This window comes from Aegilops tauschii, chromosome 1, assembly GCF_002575655.3.
Source record: "Aegilops tauschii subsp. strangulata cultivar AL8/78 chromosome 1, Aet v6.0, whole genome shotgun sequence".
NCBI classification, from domain to species: domain Eukaryota; kingdom Viridiplantae; phylum Streptophyta; class Magnoliopsida; order Poales; family Poaceae; genus Aegilops; species Aegilops tauschii.
Window position 1 is genome coordinate 308,504,535 of NC_053035.3, and position 13,701 is coordinate 308,518,235.

The window sequence follows — 13,701 nt, forward strand, 5'->3', positions numbered from 1 at the left end:
ATGGTCAGCTGTCAGGCAAGCAATTTGCTAGTTGCTACTAATGCGAATTGGATGACTGTTCTAAAACTCGATAAGGACGAACGTGGCTGACTGATAAGGATTTACATTTACTCCTCCATCCTTGGTATTGCCCTTCTTGGTTTTCAAATACCCACCTACTGTATGTATCTCTAATATGACACATACACTTGATTTAAAGTGATTCTGGGTTGAACCTTGAATCTTTTCATCTCGTGTTTGTTTTCTGTCCATTGCACATTCCAGAAAAGTAGTAGTAATTGATTGCCCCCTTTGTACCTTTTGTTGTCTTGCTGACACTTCTTAATTTTTCTGCTTGAAGGTATGTTGGGGACTCAACTATTGGACATAGATTATACTACAAAGAAGATGTATTGGTTGGTTTTAAGAATAACTGGAAGGGGAAGGATGGTTGTTTGACAAAACCAGTTACCAATATTCAGTGGGAAACAGTTGCAACTAATCTTGATAAGTTTCTTGAGATATCAGGGAAAAGAATTCTATGAGACCAGGTCTCATGGGTTAGCAGGTGAGACCCATCCTGATGGATGACATGTGGCATTCACAAATCACAAAGCATCTACCCCACCCCCACCTAAAATCAGGGGGGGGGGGGGGGATTAGATGCTTTGTGATTTATGAATGCCACGTGTCATCCATCAAAGTGGGTCTCACCTGCTAACTATGAAACCTGGTCTCATATAATTTTTTTCCATATATCAGTTACGTTTCCTGCTGAGATGTTCTTCATGTGCATTTCACTTCTTTAGTACCGATATTTGACATGTGATGTTTACAGGAGAAGTTATGCAGCAAGGGTCGATCTGAAGCTACCATAGGGGAGCATCTTAAGGAAAATATTGTTCCAAGTGTGGAGAAGTTCCAGAAGGTAAGTTCTACCCCAGTTGCATTTTTTGTTATGTACTCTTGCATCTATCTATCCTTGGCAACAGATTTTACTTTTGCGCTGATGGTTTAGCACAGCATTTTTACCTCTTGTTTAACTTGCAGAAGAAAGAGAGGGACTTGAAACGTCAGCAGCAGAAGAATGAGCGTTTAGCTTTTGCTAATGTTTTCCAAACCCGTTCATTGCGTGAACGTAAAGTTGGAGCATTCCTATTGCACAACCTTAGCCTACAGATGAAAAGAAACACACTCTAAATTTCTAGCAGTAGATGAACAATTGCAATTTGAACGGAACCTTGTCACAATTGTTCCTTACATTGGCTATATCTTTGGCTTCATGACCTGCAGCTTGTTGTTATACTAAAACTCGTGTTCTTTTGGCATCCCTCATTTATGTTATCAAATTTATGCATTTATCAATATGCTTTTACTGGTTCTGATCGTCAGAGGCAAATTAGGGGAGTTGGAACACCGGTTCTACTGTATTTGTTAGTATTTGTTATTTGCAATATGTGATGTAGGTTGCTTCCACTATGTTCCAATTTGTAGAAGTTTATATCTTGACCGTTAATTAAAAACATTTATATTTTGTGATCACCTGCTATCACTCCTTTTGACATCGATACCACGTGTTTGTTTTCTGTGCAGTTTTTTATGTACTCCCTCCGTATTGTTACCATTAATTCTGTTGTCGCATACCCTTGGCTATTGGGCTAAGTTATAAAGGATGAAAAGTTATATTTTCAAGGAATTAAAGGTTTGATGATGGACCAGACAAAGTTTAATTTTCCAAATATTAAATTTGACTTTTGGGGATGGGAATTCATGCAAGCCTGGATGGAGCAGAGAGCTAACTCGGGCACTTATACGGTGGCAATATTGTCATGTGCAGGTCTATCTATCACTTAAGGTTGTACATAATGTATTTCTCAACACCGAACTGATCGACATGCAATCATTACAAAATAGCAAATGGACAACCAATCCGAGTCATATCATACGAAAGCATTACTCAAAAATCAGCTAGTATAAGAAATAGACAGCTTTGCCAGAACAAACGATCCACGAAAATGGCAATGTATAGGTGACAGAACACTTGAGATCAATAGCTGCGACCCCAGAACGACCACTTTTGAGCAGGCTTTCCGGAAGCAAAGCACACAGTTCCTGAAGTTTTGTGCAGAACATCAATGTCAAGGTTAGTGCGGCGTAAATGGAAGAAGCATCATTTGCAGGAAGTACAGCAAAAGAGAAATCCAAATGAAATAAAAAAGCACCACTGTCTGCATAGCGTACCGGAAGGAAGATCTGGCTGGTCAAATGGAGTACACAATGTTTTCGCAGCCCCAAGTTCACCTTTGGTCCGAGCTTTCACGTCCTTCTCCACCTCCTGCACAGCACAAGGGAAGAAATTGTATGCTAGACATGCCAGAGTTGCAAACACCTAGCAAGCAGGAAGCCAGCTACAGCAACATAGAATTTGTGCCAAATGCTAGTCGTCCACTTGAACAATCCTGCGGTCAAAACTTACTATTCTCAAATAGTACATCCATGATTTGAAATAATTTTTCTGACTCCAGTTCATGAGGATCATGGTAATTAACAAAACCATTGACTAATATGAACTAGAGAGCATATACAGCATCCAAGAGCAACAAGTGACCTAACAAAGGAGGGGTACTCCGAGTCTTATGTATGCCTGGATTGTTGAGTCACGCAAAAATAACTAGAACTTCTGATTTTCTCACATACTCCCTCTGTAAACTAATATAAGAGCGTTTAGATCACTACTTTAGTATTCTAAACACTCTTATATTAGTTTACGGAGGGAGTACTAAAGAAACGCCACAGCTAATAAAAGAGGTGCTACCCTGGTGGAAACATGAAATGGAGCTATCAGGTGACGAGCAAACTGAAACTAGAACTTCTTCCCCCATGCATTAGCTTCAGTTTCACCAACTTTGTGGAGTTTTATATAATATCAAGGTTTAGCTATACAAGTATCAAAACAATTCTCCACAAATGTGCACATCCCATTACTCCCACTACAACCAGCTTTGCAGTATAGAAGTGCATAGAACATACGCTAGATACCGACATGTGTGCCATAATCATAGTTCTGTTAGTTATTAGTGACTTAAAAATATCAGGGTGGGAGGGGAATAGGAGAAACATAGGCCAGGACATAAAATACCTCCTCATCACACCATGGAGCCAAGATCAATTTTTTGTCATTGAGAGCTGCTATGAATTCATCCCAAGTGCTGATGATTACAATGCAGGCATCTCTCTTTGCTTTCGCTGTTTCCAACAAGTTTGCTTGAAACCCATCCAGCAACACTCTAACCTGCTCAACCAAGTCTGTTGAAGGAATATCAACCTTTGTACCATTGTCTCGCCGGACAATGCGCACCTGTAAATACAAAACATTATATTCCATTTAACTGCCAAATGGGCAACTTCACGAAATGGTAAGAAATTAAGGACTTTAAATCTTTGCTACAACTCTTTACATATCAACTCCTTAGAAGATGAACCAGTTTGTGGGCACAATCATATGGTTAATCAGGCAAGTCAAAATAATTCTAAATCTGTACGTGCAAATAACTCGTGGAATCATGCAACAGTTCCTCTGACTAAGATATCCCACAAAATCTATTTTTAAGGGAGAAACAAGTCCATGCAGCTTTGGATCTAAACAACAGTCGGCAATTAAGAGATTTCGTGCAAAGAATTGTAGAACAAAAGGCTTATTCAGTACACATGAATGCTTATTCCTGATTATTCAGAACAATCAGGAAATTACTTATATTTTGACATTCCTGATTATTCAGATTATTTTGGCATTCCTGCTTATTCCTGATTATTCAGAACAATCGTGAAGAAAACAATAGCACAGATGCACAATCGAGTCAATGATTCCCTTCTATTTTGACATTCAATTATAAAGGGTTCTAAAATAATTACTCTGCTAACCATCTCAAAATTGCCAAAACCCAGTAAGAGAACAAAACGAACAGGATACAGGTGAGAATCATCAGTAGAGAAAAGGTTGATCAAACAACACAATTCAGACTCTTTCTTAACAGCTAAAGAGAGAATTTTAATTTCGAGTCAGTTGTTTAAAATATTATTAAAGTCTAACAATGTGTATGTTAATATTAGCCACTTACTTTCACCACACAAAAAAAATAGTTACGGCCTAAGTCCAATGTATGACAGTTTTAATAAAATTTTGAACACGAGCACATACACACATCTTAGGCTTCAGGAACAAGTTAAAGAAGCAAAATATCCAGCATCTTCAACAATAGGAACAAAAAGAAAACATGCTACATGAAGTGGGGAGCAACCTGTCATAAGGCTGGCAGAATTGGGCAATAGTGCCCATTGTGAATATATGTAGAGCGCAAAATGAAAACGAGAACAATTTATGGAGCAAATTATTCACATGATCAAGAATCAATAACCAGTACCTGCTTGTTCGCCAGATCTTTTGGACCTATCTCGATTCTCAAAGGAACACCTTTCATTTCCCATTGAGAATATTTCCAACCAGGAGAGTAGTTTTCACGAGCATCCAAATCTGCTCGAATCCCAGCTTGGTTCAAGGTGTAAACAGCCGACTCACACGCCCCTTTAATACCTGTTGTGTCAGCATCTTTAAATGGCACAGGAATAACAATGACCTGGATAGGTGCCACCTTTGGTGGCAGCACTAAGCCCTTGTCATCACCATGTGTCATTACCATGACTCCAATCTGCAATAAGAGCAAAAAAGCTACATATTACAAATGGAAGCATAACTAAACAGAACATTCAGCGACTGAAAATCACATACACAAAATAATATACGATGTGATAAATTATTTTAACAAAAAAAATCATGATATAGCCATAGTGGAAACAAATGGCCATTGCCAACACTCTGGGCTAGCATTAAAAGCTAGCTCCGAAGTGATTGGTATTAGGGCACACTAAGTTCTCAACAAAACGATCGATAAAACAAAAATGGAAGACCCATCATCATGATTTTCATTAAAACTATGGATCGGGCCTTGTTTTGAGCTAGGCAGCTCTAGACATGCTGCTACATAGAATTACATGGAACTGCAAAATTATATTGATTACATTTCAATATACCCATTTAGCCTACCCCAAGTTGTTTGGGACTAAAGGCTTTGTTGTTGTTGTAGATTACAATATACCAGCATGGGCCCATTCTACTGGTTAAGTGGTTAGAGCTGCCTAGTTAAACTAGGCAAATTCAATACCTACTTGTAAATTGCAAGCTCCTGCCTTTCGAGATTCCTCCAAACAAAACATATATATTTTGGAAAGAAAAATACATCTAGATGTATACCGGCATTCCCCACACTAGTACTTCCTATTTACCATTATGTCAATGTCTTCGCAAAGATAACATTATACTTCTCTAAGATAATAGATTTTCATGTTGAAAACCAAATATCATAAATACCAAGAACCTATTCTCCAACATTTGATCTTTTCTGGTCAAACTTATAAGCTTATTCGAACATTTACATCACAGACAATATATAAGCAGCAAGTGCACCAATATGATTCAAAAAGTGATGCCACTTCCAAAACTTTAGCAATAAAAAGAAGAATCCCAACAAAGCCCATTTCGAGTAAAAGAAATATAAGAATTACCGAGCGGGTAGTGTATGCCCAAGAGTTCTGCCACACCATGGACCGTTCACCCTTTTCATTCTCAAAAGTGATATCAAACATCTTTGCAAAGTTTTGACCAAGACAATGTGAAGTTGCACCTTGTATACCACGGCCAGTATTTGGAATGAAGGCCTAAAGAAAAAACAGAATGAAGGCCTAAAGAAAAAACAACCAACAAACTTTAATCTTGCAGTAAAGAAAAATAACACTTGTATTACATCCAGCAAGCAGTTTCTTATCCATACCTCTACACTGGTTGTGTAAAGTCCACCAGCAAACTTTTCCATCTCACTTTTCCTCCCTTTGGACACTGGAACTGCTAAAAATTCTTCATATATTCTCCTGTAGAGTTCCAATATTTGGAGGACCTGATATTTGTCATAAATGACCAGTCAACCCTTTGATATTTAACATGCAAATTTCATAAAATCTTATCAAACACAACATAGAACTGATATCACAATACTACATTTATTCAGATGTTACTCCAAGCCATGAGGACCGACTTAAATAGTTTTGGGGGCAGAATAACAACTTAGAACTTAAAAGTTATGAGTGTGTAGAGTTGCGCAATTTACACAAGAGGTCAAAACGCTGATCCAAGTTTCCATAGCTTACAACTACATACATCACTGCTCCACACTAGCCATCCATAGTCCATACTGAATAAAACCAACCAATCTACTGGTTCACAATAGAACCACCAAAATCAATTCAATATTACTAGATTACAACACAGCCAGATTAAAATACCACGATAAGTAGCAAACTACTTACACCCTTCATTACTGAACACACATCATTATAGAATTCAAATTTTGTACCCAAAAAATCAGTATAACTTTAGACCAACTCCACATTTATATGCCATTCCATTAGGTCATTCCCAACGTGTATATGCACTTCCATTTGGTTATTTCAACAAGTATATACCCTCCATTTGGTTATTTCCAAATTCATTTATAATACTAAAAATGAAATACCCACATCCTTTTTTTAGATCTGAAATACCCACCTCCTAATAGTGATAAGTGGCCTAATAAATAGGGAGTAGAGCAGTCTTATTTGCTTATATCTTGGTTAAAGTGCAAATACTCAACATGCCATGCATTCAGGAACGGAAGTTGTAATACCTCTTCATCTGCCTCCTCTTTAGTTGCAAAAACTGTATGGCCTTCTTGCCAAAGAAATTCACGGCTCCTGAGGAGAACGGTTACAGATCATGTCAAATAACTTAAAGCAGACGCAGAATGTTTAGTCAAGACAGGTCACAAGAATTACATCGAAAAAAAAGGCCTATTAGACACTTGGGTACAGATCATCTTGCTAATATACTGCTTTTTGCAAATGAATGTACTGCTTTTTGCAATAATAATTTAATATATTATCGAGCATGCAATTAGACACTATCGCACCATTAGACACTATTGCACCACTAACAGTGATGGGGCAGAGCTCTGCAGGCACTATAAGAAAGTCAAAACTCAGAGAAGTGCCTAGACAAATGTGATGATGGGCCACCAAACAATAAGCTACCTTATGAAAGGAGTTGGATTGCTAAACTCCCATCTAACAACATTGCACCACTGGTTACACTTCAAAGGTAAGTCCCGGTGGCTTCTTATCCATTTAGAGAAGTATGGATACATGACAGTCTCACTTGTTGGACGGATTGCAATAGGAGCTTCCAGATCAGATTTTCCTGATTTAGTAACCCACGCTACCTGGAGGACAAATGAAAAGGTTACTATCCTCAGAAGACAATATAAGAAAGAGATAAAGTAAATATGGCAAAGCTAATTAGAACCATAGCACAGAGAAAAATAATTAATATGATACTCATAAATCTGTATCAAGATGAACTGATGACCAAGCACATTGTTTCTGATACCTGTCCTATCTCATGAATTCATATAGAAACCAATACACAGGTCAAAGCAAATAGTAAAACACAACTTACGCGATGTGTAATAAAGGTTAAAGAAAACAATTATTCGTTTGGTCCATAGTGGTACCTTGACAAACTTTGTCACAGGTGTGGGAGCTGTTGTCACTATTGTTAATTTTTCTTTCAGCTGTTTTCCAAAAGGTACTGTCGTAGTTGTACAGGCTAAATAGCTGACTAAACCAATATATTAACTTTCAAAATACTTCATCCGAAAAGAAATGGAGTAAAAGGCACACCTCAGGGGCAAAGCCCTCAATATGGTCTTTCTCCTTCTGCAGAACATTCTCCGTAACAAACAAAGGGAAATAATATGGTTTCAGCTTCAACTTCTTTATTTCTGCATCAAAAAATTCCTGCACCAAATCACATTGATGCTACTTACAAGTAAAACATAATAATGTCACTATCACTTGATAATTAGAAGATATAAATTAACAGCAACAGCAAGGGTACTGATGTCGATTCAGAGTCAAAAAGTATTGATATGATAAGCTGCCGAAGAAAACATATGCAATAACAGCTTCCAAATAAGACAGCAACACGACAATGAAGGATAATGGAACTTCCATGTATAACACTGAAAAGAGGCATTAAGGATTATGTTTTATCAAATGTTGATTGGATATACAGAAGTTCAGAATTAATTGCCAAATGAAAAAGAAGCAACATGGGCATAAGTCATAAGAGAAGTTTCAGATGGCCCCAAAATCAGTCTCCGAAAAAGAGGCAACTCTCAAGATAGGATGCATTTATTTCATTGCGTAGACGGGAAAATACTAACAGTAAAATACAGCTTGGTCATTTGGATTTCAGATTCCAGATGATATTGAGAAAACTTACTTTCAGCAACTCCCATATTTCCATCGCCCAAGGCCTCAAGATATAACAACCAGAGATGTCATAGTACTCAATCATTTCGCTGTTAACAACAACCTGGACAAACAAAAAAGCTTAAAGAAGCCCCTAGCAAGAGCGGGATTAATTTGCAGTATGAACAAAATTTTGCTCGCATTTGTTGTTTCTACTATTATAGAAGAATCAGCATTTGTTGTTTCCGCTCTAACAAAAATGCAAGAAACTTCTCTGCTCTAACCCTGCAAGCGAGAGACAAAGCACAACTCGGAAACAGTAAGTATGATCACCACTGTACCGGTCACGAGAGCACAGGTAAGCTAATGAAATGTCTGACACTCAAAGGCAAAAACTGATACCTAATATAACATCATAAAATCCTGGAAGGTCGGTAGTTTCTCTTCGAGAACAACATACAGACAGAATATTTGGCGTAGAACAGTTCGAAAAGAAAAAAGCAGCAGTAGATAACAAGAGCGCCAATATTGCAGATTAGTGCAATAGTATGTGTCAACAAACTTAGCTATCACAACACAACGTTTCCCACGGCCATCATAACATTGCACCCACCAATCCACCATGCGCCCAAATCGACTTGTAAATAAACCTCACCAAGCCAGTGATAAGCAAGAAGACGCACCTCAGAGTACCACTCCCCAAAGTTATCATCCTTCTTGTACGCCATCCCCAGTTTCGTCTCCTTCTTCACCTCCTTCTTCCCTGCAATCCACGAACCAAGAAACAAGCTCAGAGAATGCAAAGATCAAATATCAAAACTCAAATCCAGAGGAGTCAACAGCTCAAGAAGACGAACAGGAACGCACCTCCGCCTCCGCCCTTGTTGGTCGACATGGCTAGATCCCGAACCACCGCTGCAGCATGAGTAGACGGAACACAAATCAGAAAATTTCGTGAGGAGCAAGCAGGGAGGAATTCGGCTTGCTCTACTGATATGGATACATGTATCATTATCGGGCAAATACAGATGCGTAAATACGGCATTTTGGAAAAGCGCCAATACGGGGATACGTTGTACTATTTTTTTTAATTCACAAAAATATATATGTGTAGAAGCTAGGAACAGCAGATTAGCTTCTTGTTTGCTCTACTGTGGATGCCAAAGCAGCTAACTGTTAAAATCAAGAACAGAGCAGTACCACTATATTCCCAATCATAAACAAGAGTTGGGACATCTATCATGCCAACAATGCCACTAGTACTAATGTGTTAACTGATTTCGGCCAGTATAACCAAGACAAAGCTCCTGCTCTCACAAATTGCATGTTACTGCTAAGCTTTGGTTTCAGGTAAGTCAGTGCAGAAAAAAGAACTTAATATTTTCCTTTTCATATATCGTCATTCATTGCATGTTTCACTGCTAGCATGTTTAAACCAAAACATTTACTCATCTGAAAAACTTGAAACTACAATTTGTAAATATTTGCCCCTACAAGCATTACCACAAACACCTACCAAGCAAAATGCTCTCACATGTAAACTTGAACATGTACTGGAAAAATATGAAGCAAGTACTCGTCAAGAAACAATATCAGATCTACAGCAAGTACTGCACAAATCAGGAAAAAAAATTGAAGCTGCTACGGCAGGCAAAAGCCGGCCTGAACCATTATCATTTTCATAAAACAGAACAAGATACAACGCAACGACTACAAGATGTAGCACACAACACCCAACAGAAGGAACACGGGAACAGAGAGAGAACCGAAACGAACTATGCCTTAGCAGTACAAGCCTTGAACCTGGCACCCAACAGAACTGGAACAAACCGAGAAGAGAAGGGAGGAGTCTTGTTGGATCAATCGAACGGATACCCGACATCAAGACGATGTAGAGGAAAAAGTCCCCGGCCTGCCCAGCGATCACTCTTGAACTTGAAGACCTAGGAGAGTCGCAACGCCGTCGAAGGGCATCCCATCACCAAGGTGGCATCGCGAGAACGGAAGTCGCTGATGGCACCGAAGGGCAATGTTCCACCGAGACGAGCAGTGCACCTCCTCTTGGTGTCACATCGACCACCATCACCAAATGAGCAAACCTGGGCACCATGCCGAGCAACAAGAGCCTGCAACATCTTCGAAGGACGTCGAACACCGAGACCTCACCGCCGCCACGAACATCCCTGAGAGGAGGCCAACCAGAGCTAGAGAAGGAACCGGAACTTAGCATGCCCCGAATCAGCAAAGCACTTCCACCGCCACCACCATGTACAGAACACATGCCCCCGCCACCCATGAACCCAACCTCCCCTTTCAGCCAGCCGCATCGTGACAGCCCTCCACAAGAACTCCACAAATGACGTCTCCAAGGAGAAAGTGATGGAGAACCAACACCGTCATCCGATCTGGCAACGCCCGATCTAAGGTTTTCACCCGGAGTCTGGGAAGCGACGCCCACAGACGCCGTTGCCGCCGGCATCGACAAGGTCTTTGCAAGATTTTCATCTGGATCTGTGCAACCCACCCCATCAGCTCCCAATGCAGCCGGCGCCACCAAGAGAAGGCCGGAGCAGTCCGGTTCGCACAGCCGCACCAAGTCTGGGCGGACAGCACCAAACCGTGCCGCACATGCTGCAAGGAAACGCAGGCATCTCGCAGAACTCGCCGAAGGGAAGAGCACCACCCACCGCCGCCTACCTCCACCACCAGAGCCGGACGTGAGCAGAACACCCCCACCGCCACCACCGGCCCGCCGGGCCCAGATCCAGCCCGCTCAGACCGCGGGACGATGCCCTGCCGCCGCCCGCTCTCCACTCCACCACCTCGCGCCCTCCACCGTGGGGGAACCGCGCAGACTGCGGGCGCCGCTTGCCTTCGCCAGATCCACCACCCGGCCCGCGCCAGGGTCGTGCAGCCACCCCCAGAACTTCCACGGCCCGGCGACAAGCACTGGAAGGGACAGCCCCGCCGCCACCGTCCGCTGGAAGGGGCTTTGCCCGCCTTGCATCCTCCGGCCGCGGCGAGGGAGCGACGAGGAGGGGTCTTGGGTTTCGCCACCCGAGTCGCCCTGGGAGCGACGCGGGTGTCGGGGGGGTCAAGTGATTTTCACTGATTCCCTCTTGAAAGTACTGTCAAATCAGGAAAATTTTGAGCACAGAGGATTCAAGAGGAAGGAGTGGTGGCTACCAGGGAGGGAGGTGCTGCTGGTGGGAACGGCTGCTCGACGGAGGTTGGCGCTGCTGAGCTCCTGTACCGGCGGCGGGGCAGCGGAGGCTTCGGCCGGCAGGGGCGGCGGCAGCGGAGGCTTCGGCCGGCAGGGGCGGCGGCGGCGGCGGCTAGGAACCCTAGCTGTCGCGCTCTTTTTGGGGGGAGGCTCGCTTTCTGCAATCTCTCGCTGCCATGCAGAACCCTAGCTGGAAGGTTGGAGCTGAAATGCAGTCGTTTGGTAGTTGTGCTGTAGCAGCTGCGGCTGTAGCTGAAACATGCTGAAATGACCAGAATGCCCTCTGTTCTTCTGTAGATTGGGTTTAAGTGCTGACTATACTGTTTTAACAGTAAATGACCCGATTTGAACTGTTTTTTTCACATATGGCATGTTTTCACTAGTTTGTTGGCGTGACCAGACCGTGTATATCAACAAATTTGAAATTCTACGCACATAATAATATTTTTGAACTCATCATAACATATGGTATTAATTATATATACATGAGTCCGTCTTTCGGTTACAAAATAAGTACATGGTTATGGTGAAGCTCACGACCCTACTCTCTCGCTGCCATCACAGAATCAGCAATCATGTTACGAGTTGTGTCCATGGTAGTATTTGCACCCCCCGTATAGTTCCCTCCAGTTGTGTTGACCACATGGCCCGGAGGATAGTAGTTGTCATCATCATAGAACATACACAGTAGTCCTATTTTTAAATTCACAGTAACAGTAGCAGTACATATGCAAACTACAGCAAGTATCAATTTGCAAATTCATATAAAAAATGACAATAGCAGTAGCAGCCACTAGTACCAAAATGGAGCAGTCACCACTAGTTCCAGTACAATTGGCAATTATAGATCAGTACCAAAATAGCAGATGACTTGCTAGTATCAGCATCATTTTGCAAATCAGAGGAAATAGTAGCAGTCCACTAGTACTAATGAAATAGTAGTAGTAAGGCAGCGCACGCATGCATCACACGCACAGAGCACGACCATCACGCACGCATAGTATGCATACAAGAACGCAGAGCACTCCTGCACTAACGCACGCAGAAACAGAGCAGGCAGGCAGGCAGCGCACACTGGCAGAAGGGGAGGGAGCGGATAGAGGACAGAGGGAAAGAGGCGAAGGAGGTTACCGCAGCAACGACTGAGATCCGAGTGGACGGTGGCCGGGGTTGGGGCGGCTGGAGGCGGTCCGGTGATGGGGAGTGGCCGGTGGAGGATGCAGTAGACGCGGCGGCTGCGCCTCTGTGCCCCAGGAAAGGGAGATTACGGCCGCACCGCCTCAGATTCTCCGGCCGGCGACGGTCGAGCCGCCGGTGGCCGAGGTTGGGACGGGTGGCGGCGGCGACGGGGAATGGTGAACCCTGGCGATTTGGGGTTGTGTTTTCGTGGGGGACAGCCGAGGGGAGAAGAAACAGATAGGTAACGGGCTGTGGCAATTCGTGCGTATAATGAACGTGGGGAATTTGAGGATTTGCCCCACCTTTGCTTGCACTTCTACTATTTGCCCTTGTTTTCATTGACATTGATCTTTTGCCACACCTTTGACACAAACTTGATGATTTGCCCCTGGCAAGATGGGCCCACTGTAAAATGTCCAAACTGCCCCTGCCCTGCTCAGTTCACCCTGACCGAGCACATATCTGGGTGGGAAGACTTGAGGCGGAGATGGAGCTCCCGCCGCCGTTGTTGCTCAGCCTTGTTGCTCTCCCGGCGCGGATAATCTGGTCCTCTCCAAGCACGGCGCTGGATGCGAGCGCGGATAAGGCGATGACGAGGTAGCGCGCGCAGCGGCCGGGCTCGACCTACAGGCTACAGCCACCGGTCTTCTCATGAAGCACCTGCTTGGGGAGAGGAACAGAAGCCGGACGGACGGCGGCGCCTCGAGGCGGACGGACAACGGATGTGTGTGTGGGCGTGCTTGTGTGCGTGAGTGCTCTGTGTGTGCGGTGCGTGATCTAGCACCTGGGCATGCGCGTGTGCTAGGCGTGCGTGTGCCTGGTTGTGCATGTGTGCGTGAGTGCTCTGCGTGCGTTCTGTGTGCGCGTGCTCTAGGACCTAGGCGTAAGTGTGTGCTCTGTGCGTGCGCTGAGGTTGTGTGCGT

The 13,701-nt window shown here is 43.1% G+C and overlaps 1 protein-coding gene across 4 annotated transcripts; it reads right to left on the bottom strand.

Annotated features, from left to right (window-relative positions):
- Positions 1–1,787: 1,787 nt before the first annotated feature.
- Positions 1,788–13,037, bottom strand: LOC109766514 (proline--tRNA ligase, cytoplasmic). Of its 4 annotated transcripts, none has more exons than XM_073496755.1 (13): positions 12,731–13,037; positions 9,244–9,291; positions 9,060–9,139; positions 8,408–8,500; positions 7,804–7,904; positions 7,156–7,343; positions 6,753–6,819; positions 5,865–5,987; positions 5,599–5,751; positions 4,401–4,685; positions 3,119–3,337; positions 2,221–2,314; positions 1,788–2,091 (listed from the first exon to the last, which is right to left on the bottom strand). In XM_073496755.1, exons 4-13 carry the CDS (start codon positions 8,421–8,423, stop codon positions 2,027–2,029), a joined length of 1,311 nt encoding a protein of 436 aa, XP_073352856.1. In that variant the 5' UTR covers positions 8,424–8,500; positions 9,060–9,139; positions 9,244–9,291; positions 12,731–13,037; the 3' UTR covers positions 1,788–2,026. The 4 variants fall into 4 exon arrangements, with proteins under 4 accessions (XP_073352856.1, XP_045090828.1, XP_020180883.1 ...); XM_045234893.2 differs by having other exon boundaries at positions 7,804–7,920; XM_020325294.4 differs by lacking the exon at positions 12,731–13,037 and adding an exon at positions 11,563–11,786.
- Between the last annotated feature and the right edge of the window lie 664 nt (positions 13,038–13,701).

Bases quoted from the DNA above. Each gene is read 5' to 3' on its own strand.
- LOC109766514 (XM_045234893.2), bottom strand. From the start codon at position 9,271: ATGTCGACCAACAAGGGCGGAGGCGGAG. The intron at 3,338-4,400 runs GTACTGGTTATT...TTGTATTTACAG, and splicing joins AAGATCTGGCGAACAAGCAG to GTGCGCATTGTCCGGCGAGA. The intron at 2,315-3,118 runs GTATTTTATGTC...TGTGCTGTGCAG, and splicing joins CTCCATGGTGTGATGAGGAG to GAGGTGGAGAAGGACGTGAA.